Below are 12,769 nucleotides of genomic sequence, written 5' to 3'. Positions count from 1 at the left end.
TACAGTCCATTCCGGAAAGTATTCAGACCCCTTGACTTTTTTCCACATTTTGTAACGTTACAGCCTTATTCTAAAATGGAATACGTCTACACACAATACCCCATAATGACAAGCAAAAACAGGTTTTTGCAAATGTATAAAAAAAAAAACTGAAATATCACATTTACAAAAGTTTTCAGACCCTCTACTCAGTACTTTGTTGAAGCACCTTTGGCAGCGATTACAGCCTCAAGTCTTCTTAGGTATGATGCTACAAGCTTGGCACACCTTTATTGTCCCATTCTTCTCTGCAGATCCTCTCAAGCTATGTCAGGTTGGTAGGGAGTGTCGCTGCTTAGCTATTTTCAGGTTTCTCCAGAGCTGTTAGATCGGGTTCAAGTCCGGGCTCTGGCTGGGCCACTCAAGGACATTCAGAGACTTGTCCCGAAGCCATTCCTACATTGTCTTGGCTGTGAGCTTCAAATCAAATCAAATCACATTTTTATTGGTCACATACACATGGTTAGCAGATGTTATTGCGAGTGTAGCGAAATGCTTGTGTGCTTGTGCTTCTAGTTCCGACAGTGCATCAATATCTAACAAGTAATCGAACAATTCCACAACAACTACCTAATACACACAAATCTAAGTAATGGGATGGAATAAGAATATGTACATATAAATATAAAATACAGTATATACATCTGGGATGAGTAGTGCAAGATATGAAAACATCATTATTAAAGTGGCATAAATAAAGTCCATTTGTTAGTGGCCAATGATTTCAAGTCTGTATATAGGCAGCAGCCTCTCTGTGTTAGTGATGGCTGTTTAACAGTTTGATGGCCTTAAGATAGAAGCTATTTTTCAGTCTCTCGGTCCCAGCTTTGATGCACTGACCTCGCCTTCTGGATGGTAGCGGGGTGAACAGGCAGTGGCTCGGGTGGATGTTGTCCTTGATGATCTTTTTGGCGAGTGAGAGGTTGTTTTCCTCACAACACACTCCGAGAGCCCTCACCTCCTACCTATAGGCTGTCTTGTTGTTGTTGGTAATCAAGCCTACTACTGTTGTGTTGTCTGCAAACTTGAAAATTGAGTTGGAGGCGTGCATAGCCACGCAGTCGTGGGTGAACAGGGAGTACAGGAGGGGGCGGAGCACGCACCCTTGTGGGCCCCAGTGTTGAGGATCAGCGAAGTGTAGATGTTGTATCCTACCTTCACCACCTGGGGGCGGCCCGTCAGGAAGTCCAGGACCCAATCGCACAGGGCGGGGTTGAGACCCAGGGCCTCAAGCTTAATGATGAGCTTGGAGGGTACTATGGTGTTGAATGCTGAGCTGTAGTCAATGAACAGCATTCTTACATAGGTATTCCTCTTGTCCAGATGGGATATGGCAGTGTGATTGCGATTGCATCGTCTGTGGACCTATTGGGGCGGGTGACATGTAAGGTGGAGGTGATTATGATCCTTGACTAGTCTCTCAAAGTACTTCATGATGACAGAAGTGAGTGCTACGGGGCGATAGTCATTTAGTTCAGTTACCTTTGCCTTCTTGGGTACAGGAACAATGGTGGCCATCTTGAAGCATGTGGGGACAGCAGACTGGGATAGGGAGGGATTGAATATGTCCGTAAACACACCAGCCAGCTGGTCTGCGCATGATCTGAGGACGCGGCTAGGGATACTTAGGGTCGTTGTCCTGTTGGAAGGTGAACTTTTGCCCCAGTCTGAGGTACTGAGCGCTCTGGAGCCCATTTTCATCAAGTATCTCTCTGTACTTTGCTCCGTTCATCTTTTCCTCTATCCTGACTAGTTTTCCAGTCTCTGCTGCTGAAAAATATTCCCACAGCGTGATGCTGCCAACACCATGCTTCACCGTAGGGATGGTGTCATGTTTCCTCCAGACGTGACGCTGGGCATTCAGGCCAAAGAGTTCAGTTTTGGTTTCATCAGACCAGAGAATCTTGTTTCTCATGGTCTGAGAGTCCTTTAGGTGCCTTTTGGCAAACACCAAGCGGGCTGTCATGTGACTTTTACTGAGGAGTGGCTTCCGTTTGGCCACTCTACCATAAAGGCCTGATTGCTGGAGTGCTGCAGAGATGGTTGTCCTTCTGGAAGGTTCTCCCATCTCCACAGAGGAACTCTGGAGCTCTGTCAGAGTGACCATCGGGTTCTGGGTCACCTCCCTGACCAAGGCCCTTCTCCCCCGATTGCTCAGTTTGGCCGGGCGGCCAGCTCTAGTCTTGGTTGTTACAAACTTCTTCCATTTAAGAATGATGGAGGCCACTGTGTTCTTGGGTACCTTCAATTCTGCAGAAATGTTTTGGTACCCTTCCCCAGATCTGTGCCTCGACACAATCCTGTCTCAGAGATCTACGTGCAATTCCTTCGACCTCATAGCTTCGTTTTTGCACTGTCAACTGTGAGACCTTATATAGACAGGTGTGTGACTTTCCAAATCATGTCCTACCAATTAAATTTACCACAGGTGGACTCCAATCAAGTTTCAGAAACATCTCAAGGATGATCAATGGAAACAGGATGTACCTGAGCTCAATTTCCAGTCTCATAGCATAGAGTCTGAATATTTATGTAAATAAGGTATTTCAGTTTGTAATTTTTTATTTAAAAAAAATCTGTTTTCAGTTTGTCATTATGGGGTTTTGTGTGTAGATTGATGAGGAAAAACATTTCTTTAATACATTTTAGAATAAGGCTGTAACATAACAAAATGTGGTAAAGGGGAAGGGTTCTAAATACTTTCCGAATGCACTGTAAGTGGCTTTCACTTCCCTTAATATAGTAGAATTATGTGTGTGTGTGTGTGTGTGTGTGTGTGTGTGTGTGTGTGTGTGTGTGTGTGTGTGTGTGTGTGTGTGTGTGTGTGTGTGTGTGCGCGCGTGTGTAGGTACCGCGGCTACGACTGCAGAAACAACCTGTTCTACACCCAGGCAGGGGAGGTGGTGTACCATGTGGCGGCGGTGGGCGTGGTCTACAACAGAGAGCAACACAGTCAGAGGTTTTACCTGGGCCACGATGATGACATCATCAGCCTGACCGTACACCCTCTGAAAGACTATGCAGCCACTGGACAGGTACACATGTACAATCACGCTCTCCCTCCCTCCCTCCCTTCTCGCTCTCTCTTTCTCTCTCTGTCTCTCTCACACACTGATCTTAATCACCTCTTTGTGAATGAATCCAGGTTGGCAGGGACCCAGCCATCCATGTGTGGGACATCCAAACCCTGAAGTGCTTCTCCCTGCTCAAGGGCTTTCACCAGAAAGGAGTTTGTGCCCTTGATTTCTCTGGTATGGCTATGTATTTTCCTGGGCATGTAACTTATGTCATTATCAGAATGTAATATCAATACCAGCCTATTGAATGATCAAAGCCCATAATGCTTCCTAATATTTTGTATATGTGTTGTCCATGGGTGTTCTGTCCCTATGTCTGTTAAGATGTCAAACTAAGAGTAGCTTGTTGTTTCTGTGCAGCGGATGGGAAGAGCCTGGTCTCAGTGGGCATTGATGAACACCACTCTATCATTGTGTGGGATTGGAGGAAGGGGGAGAAGCTGGCCACGGCAAGGTACTAAAAGCTTTTTCACACCGGCTGATAGCTACTATTTGTGTGATCAGTGGGGGTGTGCATTTAGACATTTCGAGTTATTAAAATAACAGGGTTCTATAGAATAGTTCAGCTAAGCTGGGTTAAAATTGTATTTTTTTCTTTCAAATACTTTAGCTGTGCTTGATTGAGCTTACCTGGCACAATGGAACTTATGGTATAGTCCTAAAAGTCTGACAATCCAGGCAGGCTCAATCAAGTGCTCAAAGTATTTGAAAGAAATCAAATTCTACTTGGACTCAGGTTTGTTGTCTTGATGATAACACATTTGTAGAACCAGTTAGGAGTTTTTTCCTGACCACATTACATGACCAGGAAAAACTTAGGGCTCTATGTATTTGAGCTGACAGAATGTGAAGTGGATATTCCGTTTCTGTTATTCCCAGGGGACACAAAGACAAGCTGTTTGTGGTGAAGTGTAATCCTATCCTCATGGACAAGCTGGTCACAGTGGGAATCAAACACATCAAGTTCTGGCAGCATACAGGTGTGCCCTCCTGTTCTCCCTGACTGTCTCTCTTATACCATCAGCAGTGTTGGGGAAGCTACTCTGAAAATACAGTTTACCAAGCTACCAATTGCTTCACACTAGAAAAAATTCAGCTACACTAAATCAAATAAAATGTATTTATATAGCCCTTCTTACATCAGCTGATATCTCAAAGTGCTGTACAGAAACCCAGCCTAAAACCCCAAACAGCAAGCAATGCAGGTGTAGAAGCACTAAAGCTAACCTTAAGAAAAATATAGTTCCATGGGTGTTTTCACACAATTATTTTATCTTTAGGAAAGTGTTCCACCCTGTAATTCTTCTTATGAACAACTATTTAGCTTGTCAGGCATTGTACGTTTATTGAAATCAATTAATGTATGCCTGAGTTTCTAATGGTGTGCTGTCTCTAAAGGTGGGGGCCTTATGTTCAAGCGAGGCATCTTTGGGAGCCTGGGGAAGCTGGAGACGATGATGTCCGTGTGTTATGGTCGGACAGACGAGCTGGTGTTCTCTGGAGCCGCCACAGGGGACATATATGTCTGGAAGGAACCCATGCTGCTGAAGACCATCAAGGCCCACGACGGACCTGTGTTCGCCATGTACTCCCTGGACAAGGTTCTCATCATCTTTATTGCATGGTCTTTTTGACCAATGACAATTGGGAACGGCTCTATTTTGTACTCAGTGGCTTCCCAACACCCACTTAGTGTAAATATTTCAGCCGGTGTCTATTCCACAAGTTACCACCGGCTAAATCTATGACGTTAAAATGCCTATTTACTGTTCCATCTGATGGTGCAATCCACTGTCTCATCAGCCCAGCCAGGCAATTTATAAACTTGATCTCCACTATAAAAAGCATCTAGACATTATCTCACATTTCAATAATAGTGATAATGCCCTCGAAGCCGGTGTTTTGAGGATACATTGGCACGGTTTCCTGGCCCATGACTTTGTCTCTGGCCTAACATGCCAATATATCCTCCAAACACCGGCTTCAAGGGCATTATCACTTAAATACAACAGGTTACCAACATATTCAAATAATGATTAACATATTTTCATTAAAAACATTATTTTGATGAATTTATATATACTATTTCATCCTTCCACAAGATACAGTCCCAACACAGATCTAGGGTTGCTAGCCAAGCCGGCTGGTCGTTCGTTCTACTGGTTCGGTTGACAGAGACGTGACCCAGTCGTTCAGTCTTTTTGTTCTGTATCTATGGACGCCAGCCAGTCGTTCGTTCTAAATGTTCCATAGCCATACTGGCTGGTAATGTTCTTATCCCTTGCTTGCTAGCGAGCCAACTACGGCCAACTTACAGTCAAGTCAGCATTTGCGTTTGTTTAAGCTGTTTTCTAGTGGCATTTATTTGGGGACATCCATGACATTGAGCTAATGATGTGCGATTTTGCCTGGTGTAGAAAATATTGATACAATATTGTAAATGTCATAGAGACAGACAGTTCAGCATAGCTATCTAGCTAGCAAAACGATTCTCATTTCTTGCTAGCTAACCAAATGACACCTGCATCTCTAGCTGTAGCCACCGAAAAACAATGAGGGTAAAAAGTTGATCACTCACCTACTCCTCCAATGACATGACATCCTCCCAGCAGCTAGCTAGCTAACGGTAGGCTCTGTGTTTTTAGCTTACATTTACATTTACATCATTTAGCAGACGCTCTTATCCAGAGCAACTTACAAATTGGTGCATTCACCTTATGATATCCAGTGGAACAACCACTTTACAATAGTACATCTATATCTTTTTTGGGGGGGGGTGGGTTAGAAGGATTACTTTATCCTATCCCAGGTATTCCTTAAAGAGGTGGGGTTTCCGGTGTCTCCAGAAGGTGGTGATTGACTCCGCTGTCCTGGCGTCGTGAGGGAGCTTGTTCCACCATTGGGGTGCCAGAGCAGCGAACAGTTTTGACTGGGCTGAGCGGGAACTGTGCTTCCGCAGAGGTAGGGAGGCGAGCAGGCCAGAGGTGGATGAACGCAGTGCCCTTCTTTGGGTGTAGGGACTGATCAGAGCCTGAAGGTACGGAGGTGCCGTTCCCCTCACAGCTCCATAGGCAAGCACCATGGTCTTGTAGCAGATGCGAGCTTCAACTGGAAGCCAGTGGAGTGTGCGGAGGAGCGGGGTGACGTCAGAGAACTTGGGAAGGTTGAACACCAGACGGGCTGCGGCGTTCTGGATGAGTTGTAGGGGTTTAATGGCACAGGCAGGGAGCCCCGCCAACAGCGAGTTGCAGTAATCCAGACGGGAGATGACAAGTGCCTGGATTAGAACCTGCGCCGCTTCCTGTGTGAGGCAGGGTCGTACTCTGCGAATGTTGTAGAGCATGTACCTACAGGATCGGGTCACCGCCTTGATGTTAGCGGAGAACGACAGGGTGTTGTCCAGGGTCACGCCAAGGCTCTTAGCACTCTGGGAGGAGGACACAATGGAGTTGTCAACTGTGATGGAGAGATCATGGAACGGACAGTCCTTCCCCGGGAGGAAGAGCAGCTCCGTCTTGCCGAGGTTCAGCTTGAGGTGGTGATCTGTCATCCACACTGATATGTCTGCCAGACATGCAGAGATGCGATTCGCCACCTGGTTATCAGAAGGGGGAAAGGAGAAGATTAATTGTGTGTCGTCTGCGTAGCAATGATAGGAGAGACCATGTGAGGATATGACAGAGCCAAGTGACTTGGCGAGAATAGGAGAGGGCCTAGAACTGAGCCCTGGGGGACACCAGTGGTGAGAGCACGTGGTGCGGAGACGGATTCTCGCCACGCCACCTGGTAGGAGCAACCTGTCAGGTAGGATGCAATCCAAGAGTGAGCCGCGCCGGAGATGCCCAACTCGGAGAGGGTGGAGAGGAGGATCTGATGGTTCACAGTATCAAAGGCAGCAGATAGGTCTAGAAGGATGAGAGCAGAGGAGAGAGAGTTAGCTTTAGCAGTGCGGAGAGCCTCCGTGACAGAGAGAAGAGCAGTCTCAGTTGAATGCCCAGTCTTGAAACCTGACTGATTTGGATCAAGAAGGTCATTCTGAGAGAGATAGCAAGAGAGCTGGCCAAGGACGGCACGCTCAAGAAATTTGGAGAGAAAAGAAAGAAGGGATACTGGTCTGTAGTTGTTGACATCGGAGGGATCGAGTGTAGGTTTTTTGAGAAGGGGTGCAACTCTCGCTCTCTTGAAGACGGAAGGGACGTAGCCAGTGGTCAAGGATGAGTTGATGAGCGGGGTGAGGTAAGGGAGAAGGTCTCCGGAAATGGTCTGGAGAATAGAGGAGGGGATAGGGTCAAGCGGGCAGGTTGTTGGGCGGCCGGCCGTCACAAGTCGCAAAATTTCATCTGGAGAGAGAGGGGAGAAAGAGGTCAAAGCATAGGGTAGGGCAATGTGAGCAGGACCAGCGTTGTTGTTTGACTTAACAAACGAGGATCGGATGTCGTCAACCTTCTTTTCAAAATGGTTGACAAAGTCATCCGCAGAGAGGGAGGAGGATTCAGGAGGGAGGAGAAGGTGGCAAAGAGCTTCCTAGGGTTAGAGGCAGATGCTTGGAATTTAGAGTGGTAGAAAGTGGCTTTAGCAGCAGAAACGGAGGAAGAAAATGTGGAGAGGAGTGAGTGAAAAGATGCCAGGTCCGCAGGGAGGCTAGTTTTCCTCCATTTCCGCTCGGCTGCCCGGAGCCCTGTTTTGTGAGCTCGCAATGAGTCGTCAAGCCACGGAGCAGGAGGGGAGGACCGAGCCGGCCGGGAGGATAGGGGACATAGAGAGTCAAAGGATGCAGAAAGGGAGGAGAGGAGGGTTGAGGAGGCAGAATCAGGAGATTGGTTGGAGAAGGATTGAGCAGAGGGAAGAGATGATAGGATGGAAGAGGAGAGAGTAGCAGGAGAGAGAGAGCGAAGGTTGCGACGGCGCAATACCATCTGAGTAGGGGCAGAGTGAGTAGTGTTGGAGGAGAGCGAGAGGGAAAAGGATACAAGGTAGTGGTCGGAGACTTGGAGGAGAGTTGCAGTGAGATTAGTAGAAGAACAGCATCTAGTAAAGATGAGGTCAAGCGTATTGCCTGCCTTGTGAGTAGGGGGGGACGGTGAGAGGGTGAGGTCAAAAGAGGAGAGGAGTAGAAAGAAGAAGGCAGAGAGAAATGAGTCAAAGGTAGACGTAGGGAGGTTAAAGTCACCCAGAATTGTGAGGGGTGAGCCATCCTCAGGAAAGGAACTTATCAAGGCGTCAAGCTCATTGATGAACTCTCCAATGGAACCTGGAGGGCGATAAATGATAAGGATGTTAAGCTTGAATGGGCTAGTGACTGTGACAGCATGGAATTCAAAGGAGGAGATAGACAGATGGGTCAGGGGAGAAAGAGAGAATGTCCACTTGGGAGAGATGAGGATTCCAGTGCCACCACCCCGCTGACCAGATGCTCTCGGGGTATGCGAGAACACGTGGTCAGACGAGGAGAGAGCAGTAGGAGTAGCAGTGTTTTCTGTGGTAATCCATGTTTCTGTCAGCGCCATGAAGTCGAGGGACTGGAGGGTAGCATAGGCTGAGATGAACTCTGCCTTGTTGGCCGCAAACCGGCAGTTCCAGAGGCTGCCGGAGACCTGGAACTCCACGTGGGTCGTGCGTGCTGGGACCACCAGGTTAGAGTGGCAGCCGCCATGCGGTGTGAAGCGTTTGTGTGGCCTGTGCAGAGAGGAGAGAACAGGGATAGACAGACACATAGTTGACAGGCTACAGGAGAGGCTACGCTAATGCAAAGGAGATTGGAATGAAAATTAACTAAACAACTGGGGAAGCGAGAGAGCAGGGCCTCCCTCACTAACCATTCACTGAAACACTCAAATATAACTTTTCCAACTTCCACTTTAGAAATTATAATTGATGTAAACTACAGTGGTTCAATGTTTCCAGGAATAGGCTCAAACTTAGTTTATTCAGCTAGATAACTTGGTACAGTATTCTTCCGTGAAACCCACCCAGTGCACCGTGTCCTATGACGCCGTAGCTAACTAGCATGCTAGCATCCAATAACACACGGTTAGCACCAATACACAATGTTAGCACCAATACTTGGTTACAAGAAACTACCAATGGATCATTCGTGTCCGTGTCTAGTCCCTTTCATAACGCAGAAGTAATTAAACGTTGGCTAGCTAACACAAAGTCAGTCCTGCTAGCTACACAAGTGGACTACACAACTCGAAAGTTCAGAAAGCTTACGTTGCAAAAATCTTATTGACTAAAAATGATACAGTATGGCTAGCTGGTAGAGTTGGCTAGCTATCGGTGGCTGCGTTTACCTTTATCTTTTATCTTTGATACAGAGACAACTATGTAGCTAGCTAACATTACACTAATCAAATCGTTCCGTTGTAATGTATTTAGTTTCTACAGTACTGCTAGTTGCTAAAGTTGGCTAGCTAGCAGTGGCTGTGGTGTTTTGGTGTTGACGCCGTTTGGAAAACGGCGCGAACGAACGAATACAGCTGGCTAGCTAACCTTGTTAGTTTCTCAAAGCTACACCTATACCTTTAGCTACACCTTTATCCTTGATGCAAAGACAACTATGTAGCTAGCTAGCTAACATTACACTAATCAAATCGTTCCGTTGTAATGTAATGTAATGAAATGAAATGTAATATTACCCGCGGAGCGAAGTACAGCACGACTACTCACTCCTTGCTAAATAAATAGCTACATAAATAGATACACTAACCTATTAGCCAGGTTATGAGCATGACTGACTTGTGATCATTTTTTAAATATATATATATATGACCTTTGTTTAACCAGGTAGGCAAGTTGAGAACAAGTTCCCATTTACAACTGCGACCTGGCCAAGATAAGGCAAAGCAGTTTGACACATACAACAACACAGAGTTACACATGGAATAAAACAAACATACAGTCAATAATACAGTTCAAAAACAAGTCTATATACAATGTGAGCAAATGAGGTGAGATAAGGGAGGTAAAGGCAATAAAAAGGCCACGGTGGCGAAGTAAATACAATATAGCAATTAAAAACACTGGAATTGTAGATTTGCAGTAGGTGAATGTGCAAAGTAGAAATTCTGGGGTGCAAGGGAGAAAAATAAATAAATAAATATAGTAGAGGATGAGGTAATTGTTTGGGCTATTTATCGATGGGCTATGTACAGGTGCTGTGAGCTGCTCTGACAGCTGGTGCTTAAAGCTGGTGAGGGAGATAAGTGTTTTCAGTTTCAGAGATTTTTGTAGTTCGTTCCAGTCATTGGCAGCAGAGAACTGGAAGGAGAGGCGGCCAAAGGAGGAATTGGCCCTGGGGGTGACCAGTGAAATACACCTGCTGGAGTGCGTGCTACAGGTGGGTGCTGCTATGGTGACCAGCGAGCTGAGATAAGGCGGGACTTTACCTAGCAGGGTCTTGTAGATGACCTGGAACCAGTGGGTTTGGCGACGAGTATGAAGCGAGGGCCAGCCAATGAGAGCGTACAGGTCGCAGTGGTGGGTAGCATATGCGGCTTTGGTGACGAAACGGATGGCACTGTGATAGACTGCATCCAATTTGTTGAGTAAGGTGTTGGAGGCTATTTTGTAAATGACATCGCCAAAGTCGAGGCTAGGTAGGATGGTCAGTTTTACGAGGGTATGTTTGGCAGCATGAGTGAAGGATGCTTTGTTTCGATATAGGAAGCCAATTCAAGATTTAACTTTGGATTGGAGATGTTTGATGTGAGTCTGGAAGGAGAGTTTACAGTCTAACCAGACACCTAGGTATTTGTAGTTGTCCACATATTCTAAGTCAGAACCGTCCAGAGTAGTGATGCTGGGTGGGCGGGCAGGTGTAGGCAGCGATCGGTTGAAGGGCATGCATTTAGTTTTACTTGTATTTAAGAGCAGTTGGAGGCTACGGAAGGAGAGTTGTATGGCATTGAAGCTCGTCTGGAGGGTAGTTAACACAGTGTCCAAAGAAGGGCCAGAAGTATACAGAATGGTGTCGTCTGCGTAGGGGTGGATCAGAGACTCACCAGCAGCAAGAGCAACATCATTGATGTATAGAGAGAAAAGAGATGGCCCAAGAACTGAACCCTGTGGCACCCCCATACAGAGGCCCGGACAACAGGCCGTCCGATTTGACACACTGAACTCTATCGGAAAAGTAGTTGGTGAACCAGACAAGGCAATCATTTGAGAAACCGAGGCTGTTGAGTCTGCTGATGAAGATGTGGTGATTGACAGAGTCGAAAGCCTTGGCCAGGTCAATGAATACGGCTGCCCAGTATTGTTTCTTATCGGTGGCGGTTAAGATATCGTTTAGGACCTTGAGCATGGCTGAGGTACACCCATGACCAGCTCTGAAACCCGATTGCATAATGGAGAAGGTACGGTGGGATTCGAAATGGTCAGTGATCTGTTTGTTAACTTAGCTTTTGAAGACCTTAGAAAGGCAGGTAGGATAGTTATAGGTCTGTAGCAGTTTGGGTCAAGAGTGTCCCCCCCTTTGTAGAGGGGGATGACCGCAGCTGCTTTCCAATCTTTGGAAATCTCAGACGACACGAAAGAGAGGTTGAACAGGCTAGTAATAGGGGTTGCAACAATTTCGGCAGATAATTTTAGATAGAAAGGGTCCAGATTGTCTAGCCCGGCTGATTTGTAGGGGTCCAGATTTTGCAGCTCTTTCAGAACATCAGCTGACTGGATTTGGGAGAAGGAGAAATGGGGAAGGCTTGGGTGAGTTGCTGTAGGGGGTGCAGTGCTGTTGACCGGGGTAGGGGTAGTCAGGTGGAAAGCATGGCCAGCCGTAGAGAAATGCTTATTGAAATTCTTAATTATAGTAGATTTATCGGTGGTGACAGAGTTTCCTATCCTCAGTGCAGTGGGCAGCTGGGAGGAGGTGCTCTTATTCTCCATGGACTTTAGTGTCCCAGAACTTTTTGAGTTTGTGTTGCAGGAAGCAAATTTCTGCTTGAAAAAGCTAGCCTTGGCTTTTCTAACTGCCTGTGTATATTGGTTTCTAACTTCCCTGAAAAGTTGCATATCACGGGGGCTGTTCGATGCTAATGCAGAAGGATGTTTTTGTGCTGGTTAAGGGCAGTCAGGTCTGGAGTGAACCAAGGGCTATATCTGTTCATGGTTCTACATTTTTTGAATGGGGCATGCTTATTTAAGATGGTGAGGAAGGCATTTTTAAAGAATAACCAGGCACCTCTACTGACGGGATGAGGTCAATATCCTTCCAGGATACCCGGGCCAGGTCGATTAGAAAGGCCTGCTCGCTGAAGTGTTTCAGGGAGCGTTTGACAGTGATGAGGGGTGGTCGTTTGGTCGCAGAGCCATTGCGGATACAGGCAATGATGCAGTGATCGCTGAGATCTTGGTTGAAAACAGCAGAGGTGTATTTAGAGGGCAAGTTGGTTAGGATGATATCTGTTTACGGCTTTGGGGTTGTACCTGGTAGGTTCATTGATAGTTTGTGTGAGATTGAGGGCAACGAGCTTAGATTGTAGGATGGCCGTGGTGTTAAGCATGTCCCAGTTTAGGTCACCTAGCAGCACGAACTCTGAAGATAGATGGGGGGCAATCAGTTCACATATGGTGTCCAGAGCACAGCTGGGGGCAGAGGGTGGTCTATAGCAAGCGGCAACGGTGAGAGACTTGTTTTTAGAGAGGTGGATTTT

At 46.5% G+C, this 12,769-nt stretch overlaps 1 protein-coding gene across 2 annotated transcripts in view; it reads left to right on the top strand.

Annotated features, from left to right (window-relative positions):
* LOC106608004 (echinoderm microtubule-associated protein-like 6) overlaps positions 1–12,769 on the top strand; it is a 92,316-nt gene that overhangs the window by 49,168 nt on the left and 30,379 nt on the right. For both annotated transcript variants that reach the window (XM_014205648.3, XM_082976469.1), the window contains exons 14-18: positions 2,888–3,074; positions 3,185–3,290; positions 3,477–3,570; positions 3,996–4,096; positions 4,515–4,717. In XM_014205648.3, the coding sequence (XP_014061123.3) occupies positions 2,888–3,074; positions 3,185–3,290; positions 3,477–3,570; positions 3,996–4,096; positions 4,515–4,717 (691 nt within the window). The remainder of the gene's footprint in view (positions 1–2,887; positions 3,075–3,184; positions 3,291–3,476; positions 3,571–3,995; positions 4,097–4,514; positions 4,718–12,769) is intronic.

The sequence above is a fragment of the Salmo salar genome, chromosome 01 (assembly GCF_965601325.2).
Source record: "Salmo salar chromosome 01, fSalSal1, whole genome shotgun sequence".
Lineage (NCBI taxonomy): Eukaryota > Metazoa > Chordata > Actinopteri > Salmoniformes > Salmonidae > Salmo > Salmo salar.
The sequence above is the reverse complement of the archived record's forward strand: the minus strand, read 5'-3'. Positions and strand labels throughout refer to the sequence as shown.